We start from the raw sequence: 15,326 nt of genomic DNA, 5'->3' as shown, positions 1-15,326 counted from the left end.
AAAAGAGTCAATAAATGTTATAATGTTGTTTAGCATCACGTTAGCGGGGCAACAGTGTGGCGTAGCCTACAGGTCCGAGCATAAAGCCTAAAGCAATTCTTCTTGCTGTAGTGGTTGTGGAAGGAGTCTCCAGTGTCAGCGCTTTGTAACAGTCAGAGGTAAAGCTGGAACTTTAAGCTTTTCCAACATCTTCAGGACCGAGGAGTTTACACTTCTTTGCGGTTTCTCAGTAACATGACATGCTGCGTTTTGGGTTTTTTTGTCGTATAGAGAGAGAAAAGAGAGGCTGGTGAGGGAACGCCTGTTTATAGCTGCTAGAACGTTGTTTCACAGACGTTCCACAACATTAAATGTAACTATAAATCGATAAAAAGTACAATGTGCCATTCTTTAGTAAGTGAAAACATCAAACAAATCACTCAGTAAGCACGAGTTGTGTTTCAGGTTACATGTAGCATCTCTGAAATACGTAAGTAATTAAATAATTAGATAAATAGAATGAACCTGAACACACACACACACACACACACACACGAGACTGCATTATTAAAGGGAAATTTATTTTCACGATATAGTGACACAATAATTAATAGTTTAACAAACTGTACATTTTATACATCTGATAGGAGTTCAGTGGACTTTAAAATCCATCGAGCTTTTAAAAAAAAAAACACAAACAGACAGGAGCAAAAAATCAAAACACAATACACACGCTGCAAACATTCACTGATAAACACAGCAACGCTACACACAAAGCCTATATATTTCTTATACACTTCAGCCGAGAGAGAGAGAGAGAGAGAGAGAGAGAGGCAAAGAGAGAGGGGGGGGAAGGAGGGAGAGAGAGAGAGGGAGAGAGAGAGGGGGGAAGGAGGGAGAGAGAGAGAGGGAGAGAGAGAGGGAGAGAGGGGGGGAGGAAGGGAGAGAGAGAGAGAGAGGGGGGGGAGGGAGAGAGAGAGAGAGAGGGAGAGAGAGAGAGGCAGAGAGAGAGAGGGGGAGAGAGAGAGAGAGAGAGAGAGAGGGAGAGAGGGGGGGAGGAGGGAGAGAGAGAGAGAGAGAGGGAGAGAGAGAGGGAGAGAGAGACGGGGGTAGGAGGGAGAGAGAGAGGCAGAGAGAGAGAGGGAGGGAGAGGGAGAGAGAGAGGGAGAGAGTGGGGGGGAGGAGGGAGGGAGAGAGAGAGAGAGAGAGGGAGAGAGAAATTTAGCGATTAAATCCTTCGAGACGTGAGCAGATTTCCGCTTCCCCAGAATCCTAAAAACGTACTTATCATCTGTTTGTAAGCAAAAACTCGCCTCAGATGTCGTTAATAAGACGAGATGTTGCTGTCTGATGTTTGTTTCTTTAGTTTTGCGCTAGTGCTACAAATGAAGCTAACAGTTAATGAAAGTCTATTTAACCCAAAGTCCTCGAGCACATGATGAAAGCGTCGGATGTGATGGTGTGATCATCAGCCTGCAGGACGACTCTGCGCAAACACACTCCCGGTTTAACGCTGGACTTGTGGCTTTAGAAGCGAAACGCTCCGTAAAACACTTTAGGATGCTTTTACACTTGGCGTTTTTTTTTTTTTTCAGAAAAGCATCAAGTGACATGAAGCACTTTTTTACTCCCAAGCAATCAGCTGAGACAAAGCAAGCGAGTTAAACAAACGTGGAGGACAAAGTTCCGGGTTACGGCGTTTACGCTGCACGAGACATTTTTTTATATAAGCACTAAAAGAGCTCCGGAAAGAAAAGCCAAGCGTGAGAGCAGCTGCACTGAGTCACGAGTTTACACTGTTAATGAGGACAAAAATAACAAACTGTAACAGGAGAGAACTGAGAGAGAGAGAGAGAGAGAGAGATGGGGGGAGAGAGGGAGAGAGAGATTGGGGGAGGGGGTAGACCTGAGGAGAGAAAAGATGAAGTGAGACAGTGAGAAGACAGGAGACAAGAAAAGATGACAGGAGACGAAGTGAGGGAACACGAGAAAGAGCAGTGATGGAGTGATAGAGGAGCAGTGACAGAGGAGCAGTGATGGAGTGATGGAGGAACAGTGATGGAGTGATGGAGGAACAGTGATGGAGGAACAGTGATGGAGTGACAGAGGAACAGTGATGGAGTGATGGAAGAGCAGTGATGGAGGAACAGTGATGGAGTGATGGAAGAGCAGTGATGGAAGAACAGTGATGGAGTGACAGAGGAACAGTGATGGAGTGATGGAAGAGCAGTGATGGAGGAACAGTGATGGAGTGATGGAGAAGCAGTGATGGAGGAACAGTGATGGAGTGATGGAAGAGCAGTGATGGAAGAACAGTGATGGAGTGATGGAAGAACAGTGATGGAGTGATGGAGGAACAGTGATGGAGTGATGGAGAAGCAGTGATGGAGTGATGGAGGAGCAGAGATGGAGGAACAGTGATGGAGTGACAGAGGAACAGTGATGGAGTGATGGAGGAACAGTGATGGAGTGATGGAGAAGCAGTGATGGAGGAACAGTGATGGAGTGATGGAAGAGCAGTGATGGAAGAACAGTGATGGAGTGACAGAGGAACAGTGATGGAGTGATGGAGGAACAGTGATGGAGTGATGGAGAAGCAGTGATGGAGTGATGGAGAAGCAGTGATGGACTAATTAAGTGACAGTGATGGAGTGATGGATTGATAGAGTGTTAGGGTGATGGAGTAACAGTAAGTGAGTGGTAGAGGAACAGTGACAGAGTGATAGAGTGAGAGAGAATGATAGAGTGATAGAGGAACAGTGACAGAATGACAGTGTTAGAGTAAAGGAGTGATAAAAGACCAATGACAGAGTGATGGAGTGATAGAGTGATAGCAGAACAGTGATGGAGAAACAGTGATGGACTAATTAAGGAATGGTGATGGAGGTATAGAGTGATAGAATGATGGAGGAATAGTGTTGGAGTGATAGACTGATGAAGTGATATAGTGACAGAGTGATTGAGTACTATAGTAACAGAGTCATAAAACGATGGTGTGATATAGTGATATAGTGATAGAGTGATATAGTGATAGAGTGATATAGTGATAGAGTGATGGAGAGATGAAGAGACGGAGTGATGAAGTGATGCTCTACGACTCCGTGTACACTGAGGACATTTGACTCAGGCTGCGCTCGAAGGCTCCCAGCTGGAAGAAGACGCTGTCATCTGCACTGAGGCTGAACTGAGACACGGAACCCCCGAGATCCGGTACCAAACTGAACCCTACACACACACGCATACACACACACACACACACACGCACGCACACACACACACACACACACATATATATACACACACACACATACACATATACAAACACACACACACACACATATCAGAGTTGAGTCAGTGTAAGTTTAGTGCTTTTGGGTTTATAGTGTAAAGTGAAAGATTGTGTGTGTGTGTGTGTGTGTGTGTGTGCGTGTGTGTGTATGTGTGTGTGTGTGTGTGTGTGTACCTGTATTGGAGCAGCCGGTGTGTAAGCCGTTGTGTGTGTGTGTGTTGAAATTGTGAGGATCTGCAGGGATGTGAGTGTTGTTGATGTTCTGCTCTGCTCTGTAATTCTCCCCGAAGTGGAAGCAGCTCTGGAAGTTTCCTCGATAATCTGAAAAATCATCATCACTCTCTGTTACACACACGCTGCTACACACACGCTGCTACACACACGCTTCTACACACACGCTGCAACACACACGCTTCTACACACACGCTGCAACACACACGCTGCTAAACACACTGCTGCACACACACTGTTACACTCTGTTACACACGCTGCTACACACATGCTGTTACACACACACTGCTACACACATGCTGCTGCACACACGCTGTTACACTCTCTGTTACACACGCTGCTACACACACGCTGTTACACACACACTGCTACACACACGCTGTTACACACACGCTGTTACACTCTCTGTTACACACGCTGCTACACACACGCTGTTACACACACGCTGTTACACACACTGCTACACACACGCTGTTACACACGCTGTTACACACACACTGCTACACACACGCTGTTACACACGCTGCTACACACACGCTGTTACACACACGCTGTTACACACACTGCTACACACGCTGTTACACACGCTGTTACACACACACTGCTACACACACGCTGTTACACACGCTGCTACACACACGTTGTTACACACACTGCTACACACACACTGTTACACACACTGCTACACACATGCTGTTACACACGCTGCTACACACACGCTGCTACACACCCTGTTACACACACGCTGCTACACACACGCGCTGTTACACACACGCTGTTACACACACGCTGTTACACTATATGTTACACACACGCTGTTAGACACACGCTGTTACACACACGCTGTTAGACACACGCTGTTACACACATGCTGCTACACACGCTGCTACACACACGCTGCTACACACACGCTGCTACACACACGCTGTTACACACACGCTGTTACACACATGCTGCTAAACACACTATTATGCACAATGTTGCACACGCTGTTACACTGCTGATCTTTCTTGTCTTGTTATTTCCTCCATTGTTTGTTTTTTCTCTCTTTTCCCCTTTCTTTCATCCCTCCATCTTCGCTTTCTTTCCTAGCTTGTTCTATCCTTTCTTTCTTTCTTTCATCCATCCATCACATTCAGCTTCTTCAGATAATTTAAGAACCAAAATAAATTTTCATAAATTCCTGTGTTTCATGTCCTCATTACAGGACTGACTCTTACTGTCACAACCGTGAAACTATTTCTCTTTCTTTCTTTCTTTCTTTTCTTTCTTCAGTACCTTCGGGGAGGTTGTGGAAGGTGGAGTAGGATTTGTGGTGCTGCTGTGTGGATGATAGGTTCTGCTGTTTCTCCACCAGCGTGGACGACGGAGACGGAGCCTTCAGTGGACTGATTCCTGGAGAGAGCAACGGACCAGATAACCTGAGAGAGAGAGAGAGAGAGAGAGAGAGAGAGAAAGCCGAGGAGAGAGAGAGAGAGAGAGAGAGTGTTAATCTTTCTGTTCTGTACATCATTCTGTTCTATTAACCAAAACATCCATTAAGGTTTGATCCACAATCAAACCACTGTGATGTAAATACATGTTTTTTTCATTAAATTATTATTAAATATCGAGCTACACAAGCTTCAGTGTGACGCTAAACTCTTGTGTTAAGAGGAAGTGTGTGTGCGTTTATTTTTGGCTGAAGCTGCAGAAGAGATCAGCAGGTACACCGAGCTCTCGCTGGATATTTGTGTGTAAATCCTGCGCAGATTTGCCATGTCGAAACAAAAACCAGCGCATATTCGTTATAAAAATGTCCCAGGCTGGATTTGATCAAGCGCAGGCCTGGTTTTTTTTCAGCGCTGGCTCCGAAGGGAAGCTGTGATCACTGGAACTGAACAACTAAATCCTTTGTTAGTGCTTTTAAATTCTCCAGCCAACGTTCAGAAGTAAAAAAATCATTCTGTTCAAATGACAAACACACACAGCTCCAACCCAGCACCAAACGGACACGTTTTACTTCTCATGAAACAGCGGAAATGAACAACAAGCCGAACGAGAGAGCTTTAAAAACAGAAGTGGAGATCTGTAAAAGCAGCGCTAATGACATGACGTTAGGACATAAACGCCTCAGATCGGGCACAAATGATTAACAAACGCACCTTATTCACTGCGTAGTGCACTACTCTGAGAGTCGGCCTGTTTGTAGCCGTGTCCAAAGGGCCGGACGATATAAATACCATCATAAACAAGTCACAAAACTCTCTTCTGAGAAAACACACGATCATGATATCTCTTTATAAAAAAAAAGTATAAAAAATTTAAAACTCTTTTGTACAACAAAATATTTTGTTCTAAAATACTAAAAATGTAACTATTAAAAAAGTTCATTCTCAATATTAAATCTTTAAAACTTAAAAAACAACAAAAAACAATACAATCTCTAATTGCTGATTTAAAATGTTTTGGAATTCCTTCTTTTTTACTGTTAAATCTTTAACATTTTTAAGTTTTTTGATGACTATTACAAACTCTACTCGTTTTGTTGGTAAATATTTTGTAGTAAATTTTTTTTTTTTTTTTTGTAATTATTCTTGCTTCTTTTCAGTGTTAAATCTCTACATGTATTTTATTAAAATAATAATGACAACCTCTTATTGCTGATTTGTTGTTAATATTTTGCAGTAAAAATGTGACATATGTACTGATTTTTCTCCTCCTTTATCAGTGTATGTAATTTATTTTTGTGTGCCACACCAGCGAGTGTGGGCGTAACCTGTCCCGATGGAAGCGAGAGTGGGCGTAACCTGTCCCGATGGAAGCGAGAGTGGGCGTAACCTGTCCCGATGGAAGCGAGAGTGGGCGTAACCTGTCCCGATGGAAGCGAGAGTGGGCGTAACCTGTCCCGATGGAAGCGAGTGTGGGCGTAACCTGTCCGGATGGAAGCGAGAGTGGGCGTAACCTGTCCCGATGGAAGCGAGTGTGGGCGTAACCTGTCCCGATGGAAGCAGGTGTGGGCGTAAGCTGTCCCGATGGAAGCGAGTGTGGGCGTAACCTGTCCCGATGGAAGCGAGAGTGGGCGTAACCTGTCCCGATGGAAGCAGGTGTGGGCGTAAGCTGTCCCGATGGAAGCGAGTGTGGGCGTAACCTGTCCCGATGGAAGCGAGAGTGGGCGTAACCTGTCCCGATGGAAGCGAGTGTGGGCGTAACCTGTCCCGATGGAAGCGAGTGTGGGCGTAACCTGTCCCGATGGAAGCGAGAGTGGGCGTAACCTGTCCCGATGGAAGCGAGTGTGGGCGTAACGTGTCCCGATGGAAGCGAGTGTGGGCGTAACCTGTCCCGATGGAAGCGAGTGTGGGCGTAAGCTGTCCCGATGGAAGCGAGTGTGGGCGTAACCTGTCCCGATGGAAGCGAGAGTGGGCGTAACCTGTCCCGATGGAAGCGAGTGTGGGCGTAAGCTGTCCCGATGGAAGCAGGTGTGGGCGTAACCTGTCCCGATGGAAGCGAGAGTGGGTGTAACCTGTCCCGATGGAAGCGAGAGTGGGCGTAACCTGTCCCGATGGAAGCGAGTGTGGGCGTAACCTGTCCCGATGGAAGCGAGTGTGGGCGTATGCTGTCCCGATGGAACGGCGTCCTGTTTCTCAGAGGAGCAGTAAAAATCAGCGAGCCACACCATGACATCAGCTCATCCATAACGTCGACTTTCCAGCATTTCATCAACCGCAAGCCGGCGCGGGCCACGTTTTCGTTTTCTCCTCGTGAGTCACGCGTCTCTTGCGTCTGAAAGCTTGCCGTGACATTTCTGACATTTCTGACATATTCTGCGAGACTCTCCTCAGCTGCCCTCTAATATCCGCGTCCAGGCCTCAGCTTAGCGTAGAATAACCTGCGCTAATCCTGACTTCACGTGTTTCCGTGCTGCATTTTTTCCCCCGGGGGATCTGCTGTCAGCGGGAACTCAGGAAACAGTTATACTGTTCATATTTTTACAAGCTGCCTCTATGTGAATCACGGCGTAATCAGTGCCAGGTGGAGCGCGCTCAGCCTGCAGGAATGAGGGGAATCTTTCATACACTTTCATACGCATGTGATTCATCTCTCCCCTCGGCTTTCTCTCCCTCTCTCTCTCTCTCTCTCCCTCTCTCTCTCTCTCTCTATCTCTCTCCCTCTCTCTCTCTCTCTCTCTCTCCCTCTCTCTCAGATCGTCTGCACTAAGACGTGCTCATCTTTACTGCACTTTTTTTCCCCCAGCATCTGATCCCACTCAGGAGAGAGAGAGACAGAGAGAGAAGTCTGACCTTTGACCTCCGTCAGGATGTGGGTCAGAAAGGCGCAGTGTGAGTTCCCTCTCACGCTGATTTTAGATCAGTCGAGTGCTTAATCTTGGCAGTAGTAAAGGTCAGAGTCGGGGTTGATTGGACTGATCCTAAATCAGTGTAGGAGCGCATGAAAAGCTCATGTTTGATATTAATTACTGCAGTAGTGGCCAGTAATGAAGTACTTCTTTCCCCCAAGTATCTGTACTTTATTAAAGTAATTCCATTTTTTGCAGACTTTATACTTTTACTCCACTACATTTCAAAGCTAATTATCCTTCTTTCACTCTTTTACTTTGAGCAGCATGTCGCACATTACTCATCGCTCTGAAGCAGGAGAAAACACGACCTGAATACGACACACTGTCAGACGCAAGCGAACCAGCCGTAGTTCAGCACACCTTCACATCACTAGCTGTCTACAGAAGCATGTTCAGAAATGTAAATCAAAGACTTCTGCTTTTACTCCACTAGATTTTACCAAATGTACAGCTCTGTGCAAACTTAGTTACAGATGTGTATTTTCTGACTTCTACATTACTGATTCAGTACAAAAACATTTTAGATTCCAAACATTAGTTTTCCAGCACAAAATGAAATGTTACAGAAAAATGTTTGTATGTCAGTAAAGAAAGCAGCAGATTCCATAAGAGACACTTTTCAGATAAAAACATAATGAAGGCTGCTGGGTTTCGCTGCAGAAATAAGAAGCGAGTCGACAGTCAAAGTCTCCAGAAGAACTGTGGCTGCTTCTGCAAGATGCTCAGTAACACTTCCAGCTCATTTCCTTATAAAACTGCACACACTCTACACACTTTTTTTTAAAGCAAAGAGTCGTCACACCAAATATTGACTTTATTTTATTTATTACTGTTTACTCATTAATTTTGAAGGCATCTTTGCACTACAGCATTTCCGTGCATGTGCCTAAGGCTTTTGCGCAGTACTGTGTCTCTGCTGCGGCTGCAGTGCAGGAGTCACCACTGATTACTGCTGAAGAACTTTATGGTTAATATTTGAGTTATACTCTCAGATAAAGCAATTTATTCTCTTCACTTGAAAACACACATAAAAGATTTTTAAAAATGCTCTGTGTAGCACACTCATGGAAAATCTAGGAATTTGGAATGTGACTTTGGAAATAAACAGAAGGTTGGTTGAAAACCTGGAATGTTCTTGAATATTGGAGATTCTGCATAAATGTCCAGGTCGTTATTTAAACTGAAGCGTATTTGTGGTACTGATCATGATAAAGCTGCTTTTCAGACTTTCAGGTTTTCCTCGAGTCTGGAGTTCAGTCTCCTCCGCTGGAGAGCGTGTGCTCAGATGATGCGCTGATGGATTTTATCTAACGTCAGGTTTTACACAAGCGTGTGGAGTCAGGAGCACAACGCACCAAATACAAAAAAAATTCTCATGAAAATTCTTGAAAATATTTATACATTTCAGTCGAGTTGCTGCCGATAAAATTATTTGTAATGAAGCTTTTTGTATTAAATTAGAAAAGAATGCACAACAGAAACACTGTCACTGCTCACACTGCTGAACCCCACTGTACGTACCGTATTTTTCTACTGCTTATTTCTGCTTTCTCTTTAGTTGGGGTTGCACAGACTAGTCGACTAGTCAACAAATACTTTAACTACTCATCGTTGTGAGGATGTCAACTAGTCAGGCGGTAGAAAAAGCAGTGAGGCAGACAGTAAAGAAAATAGTCAGCTCTCCCTCATCATATAACAGCTAGCAACTGCACAAGGCGAAGGCTAACATGTTTCCTGCACGACACGTGAAGCCAGCCAATCACATCTATTCAAACTGCTGCTCCTGCTGCATCACCAGGCAGCGTAACATACTCGGAGGAAAGCACTATCCCCTTCCACATACATTCCACAAGCATGACTGGCTAGTGTCTCTGTGATTGACAGGGAAGAGAGAGTATGCCCCTCCCACCCAGAGTACACGGCCAATTTTGCTTTCTCAGTTTCTCGGCCACGGACGGCTGTTTCTCGGCCACGGACGGCTGTAGCATCGTCGGGATTCACACTCGCAATCTCTGGAACGCTTTTCTGCTGCGCCACTCGGGAGCCCAACTACACGACTGTTTTTAATCCTATTGCCTTTATCCTTTAAACTTACATAAAATGTAAATTAAACCCGAGAGAAAATTTGAATTAAAATCTCAGAGCGTGAGCGTTGCTACGCTGATTGATGACGTGAGCAGAACGTAGTGATTTTCTTTAAACTCAGGCGTATCGTTAGAGGATCTTCATCGTATAATCCGACACATTACCACGCAGTTTGTTATAGATTTCAGAGGAGATTTTTACTTGGCTCTGGTACAGTGTGATGAACTAACGACAGTAACAGTAACACTATCACGGCCGCGCCAGCAGGAGGCACTCACGTGTCATTTAGACGTAGTACTAACATTATGCAAAATGAAATTGCATGTTATATTCATGCAAAGTAATAAACTATTTTTCTCTCTAAGCAGACAGAATTTACAGAGGCGTGATACGGTACGGTAACTGCAGTGGAGCAGAGGATTTTTACGGACCTGGACTGTGGGAACACATCTGTGGAAAAGTCTGAGCATTACCCGCTCCAAGTGAGTCACTTCTGACTCAGCAGACGCAACTCAGTGATCATGACATCCTCATGTGAACACGACTCATTCAAACACACGAGCAGAATGGAGGAAAAAGAGGCACTTTAATGCTGGACAAATATCAAAAGACGTGAGAGGATCAAAGCCCTGGAGGCTGAAAAAGAGACTAATGGAGGAAAAAACAAGGTGGATGGAAAAGGCAGAGCTGTGGTTTGAACTTGCATCCAGCACAGGAACGACGTCATTCCGAAAAAAAAAGAGAGAAAAAGTTCTTCTCTGGATGATGAACTATCACCGTTATTAAACACAGATTCCGAGCCAGACGGATTTTGATGACAACATCTCTCACTCACGACCTCTGCACAAATCAAATTCCAGTTTAAATCCATTTCTGAAGGCTTGCGGATGTTACAGGGTCACGGTCTCACACACACACACACACACACACACACACACACACACACACACACACACACAGACAGAGTCTCATCAGTGGGATCAGACGAGACGGCTGGAAAGGATACAAACTGCTCAGTTTTTTTTTTCCAGCCTGAAGATTCATGAGGATGAGAGCTCTGTCCCTCGTTCTTCTTGTCTGTCGCTCTGTAGTGAACGAGTGAACGAGTGAATGATTACGGCTCTCTGGGAAACGCTTCTGCTTCTGGTTAGCGCTCCGTATCCGCAAGGAAGGGATTCGGATCCTCACTCCATCCCTAAACACTCCGAGTTTAACGAGCTCAGCTTCAGAGCAGCAAGGAACAGAGACTAATGGCTGAGGGGATGCTGAAGATCACATACACACTGTCTATACACACTGCATACACACTGTCTATACACACTGCATACACACTGTATATACACTACATACACACTGCATACACACTGTCTATACACACTACATACACACTGTATATACACTACATACACACTGCATACACACTGTCTATACACACTACATACACACTGTATATACACTACATACACACTGCATACACACTGCATACACACTGTATATACACTACATACACACTGTATATACACTACATACACACTGCATACACACTGCATACACACTGCATACACACTGCATACACACTGTATATACACTGCATACACACTGTATATACACTACATACACACTGCATACACACTGTCTATACACACTGCATACACACTGTATGTACACTGTCTATACACACTGTATGTACACTACATACACACTGCATACACACTGTCTATACACTACATACACACTGCATACACACTGTATGTACACTACATATACACTGCATACACACTGCATACACACTGTATATACACTACATGCACACTACATACACACTGCATACACACTGTATATACACTACATACACACTGCATACACAATGTATGTACACTACATATACACTGCATACACGCTGTATATACACTACATACACACTGCATACACACTGCATACATACTGTATGTACACTACATACACACTGCATACACACTGTATATACACTACATACATACTACATACACACTGCATACACACTGTATATACATTACATACACACTGCATACACAGTGTATGTACACTACATATACACTGCATACACACTGCATATACACTACATACACACTACATACACACTGCATACACACTGTATATACATTACATACACACTGCATACACAATGTATGTACACTACATATACACTGCATACACACTGTATATACACTACATACACACTACATACACACTGCATACATACTGTATATACACTACATACATACTGCATACATACTGTATGTACACTACATACACACTACATACACACTGCATACATACTGTATGTACACTACATACACACTACATACACACTGCATACATACTGTATGTACACTACATACACACAGCATACACACTGTATATACACTACATACACACTGCATACATACTGTATGTACACTACATACACACAGCATACACACTGTATATACACTACATACACACTGCATACATACTGTATGTACACTACATACACACTGCATACACACTGCATACATACTGTATGTACACTACATACACACAGCATACACACTGTATATACACTACATACACACTTCATACATACTGTATGTACACTACATACACACTGCATACACACTGTATGTACACTACATACACACTGCATACACACTGTATGTACACTACATACACACTGCATACACACTATATGTACACTACATACACACTGCATACACACTGTATATACACTACATACACACTTCATACATACTGTATGTACACTACATACACACTGCATACACACTGTATGTACACTACATACACACTGCATACACACTGTATATACACTACATACACATTGCATACACACTGCATACATACTGTATGTACACTACATACACACAGCATACACACTGTATATAAACTACATACACACTTCATACACACTGTATGTACACTACATACACACTGCATACACACTGTATGTACACTACATACACACTGCATACACACTGTATATACACTACATACACATTGCATACACACTGCATACATACTGTATGTACACTACATACACATTGCATACACACTGCATACATACTGTATGTACACTACATACACACTGCATACACACTGTATACACACTACATACACACTGCATACACACTGCATATATACTGTATGTACACTACATACACACTGCATACACACTGTATGTACACTACATACACACTGCATACACACTGTATATACACTACATACACACTGCATACATACTGTATGTACACTACATACACACTGCATACACACTGTATGTACACTACATACACACTGCATACACACTGTATATACACTACATACACACTGCATACATACTGTATGTACACTACATACACACTGCATACACACTATATGTACACTACATACACACTACATACACACTGCATACATACTGTATGTACACTACATACACACTGCATACACACTGTATACACACTACATACACACTATATGTACACTACATACACACTGTATATACACTACATACACACTGCATACACACTGTATACACACTACATACACACTATATGTACACTACATACACACTGTATATACACTACATACACACTGCATACACACTATATGTACACTACATACACACTACATACACACTGCATACATACTGTATATACACTACATATGCACTGCATACACACTGTATACATACTGTATGTACACTACATACACACTGCATACACACTATATGTACACTACATACACACTACATACACACTGCATACATACTGTATATACACTACATATGCACTGCATACACACTGTATATACACTACATATGCACTGCATACACACTGTATATACACTACATACACATTGCATACACACTGCATACACACTGTATATACACTACATACGCACTGCATTCACACTGTATATACACTACATACACACTGGATATACATACTGCATACACAATTCATACACAGTGCATTTGTAATGCATATACAATGCATATGCGTCATACACACAAAAAACACATCACACATGCATCATACACCTGCCATACACACCTTGTACATGCTGCATACTCATCATACACCCAGCATATACATGCCATACACACTGCATATATGTCGTATACCATCATACACAAGTCATACACATAGACACCCGCCATACACGTCATACACTCACTATACACGTCATACACACGTCATATACCTGCCATACACACTGCATACACAATGCAAACACACCACAACACACCAGAAGGAAAGAAAGCCTAGGAATGACTGCTCTTTTTTCAATGAAATTTAAATATCACAGCTCACGGTCATAAGTGCAATTTCCATCCATCCTGTTTTTATTTAAATTTTAAATTTGTTCATGAGAAAACTTACATTTAAAACAAACAAACAAACAAAAAACACTAAATGTGTGTAAAAGTCAGTGTACGGGTTGAGGAGATGTGCCAGAAGGTGATGGAAACAGACTGGAAGTGATGACGTGCACGAGTGACGTATGCACTGCGGTCTCTCCAGACGGGGGCGCTGTTGGTTCAGCGGTGAATATTCTAGCGTAATGATCGTAAGGTTGTGAGTTCAAATCCCAGGAGTGCGTAAGAGAGCCTCAAATGAGTCATGAAGGAAAGCTTTTTGGACTCACTGATAAGTCACTTCGGGAATGACTGTAACTCTGGTCCGGATTTGTGACGTCATTATTCCAAGATCAAAGTAAAACTAATTAAGCCATCAGCTACACCGAGCCGCCAAATCTTCTTAGCTATTAGATCTGTATTCCTTATAAACCAGCAGCTTGGGATACGAGACAGGAGTAAAAGCGAGCCAAAAATGGACTGTGAATTTCATGGAGACGTATAGCTCTAAGGGTCCTCTACATCTAAACCTCCACACGGCGAGCTGCGTGCTCTATTTTCACTGGCATCTTTTTAATATTAGCTTCAGAAAGTGACGGCAGGTATTTACAGAGTAAAAGGAGTCTAAATGGGCCGTTTCAGCCAGGATAAACACATTTAGCAATGAGGTCAGCGGCTGAAGCGGCATGAGTCGGGCGCGTTAGATAATTTTGTCAAAATGTTTAATGTCCTGCTAAACCGTTTGGGGAAAAACAAGTGCGGCTGCCGGTGTTGACCTTGGCAGCGGCGGTGTGTATGCACTAGGGTTTGGGCATGTAAATCAAACACCGCTCCATCTTAAGGAAAATGTAAGTAGACATTTCATACCTGGCTCGTTATAAAGCGGCGTTATGTACACGCTTTTGATTAGAGGCCTTGATTCTAATGACTTCAGCAAATAAAGCTGTGCTGCAGTCGTCATGTTGATATGCACAGGTGCTACAATGAAGTCTTTCGCTGGGTGGGTGGGT

The 15,326-nt window shown here is 43.4% G+C and overlaps 1 protein-coding gene across 4 annotated transcripts in view; it reads right to left on the bottom strand.

The window, feature by feature from the left end:
* Positions 1 to 1,514: 1,514 nt before the first annotated feature.
* LOC113535242 (zinc finger protein GLIS1) overlaps positions 1,515 to 15,326 on the bottom strand; it is a 111,462-nt gene continuing 97,650 nt past the window's right edge. For all 4 annotated transcript variants that reach the window (XM_034306347.2, XM_034306345.2, XM_053235984.1 and 1 more), the window contains exons 9-11: positions 4,778 to 4,920; positions 3,443 to 3,589; positions 1,515 to 3,204 (exon numbers count right to left, since the gene is read on the bottom strand). In XM_034306347.2, the coding sequence (XP_034162238.2) occupies positions 3,071 to 3,204; positions 3,443 to 3,589; positions 4,778 to 4,920 (424 nt within the window). In that variant the 3' untranslated portion in view covers positions 1,515 to 3,070. The remainder of the gene's footprint in view (positions 3,205 to 3,442; positions 3,590 to 4,777; positions 4,921 to 15,326) is intronic.

Source organism: Pangasianodon hypophthalmus, chromosome 8 (assembly GCF_027358585.1).
Source record: "Pangasianodon hypophthalmus isolate fPanHyp1 chromosome 8, fPanHyp1.pri, whole genome shotgun sequence".
NCBI classification, from domain to species: domain Eukaryota; kingdom Metazoa; phylum Chordata; class Actinopteri; order Siluriformes; family Pangasiidae; genus Pangasianodon; species Pangasianodon hypophthalmus.
The sequence above is the reverse complement of the archived record's forward strand: the minus strand, read 5'-3'. Positions and strand labels throughout refer to the sequence as shown.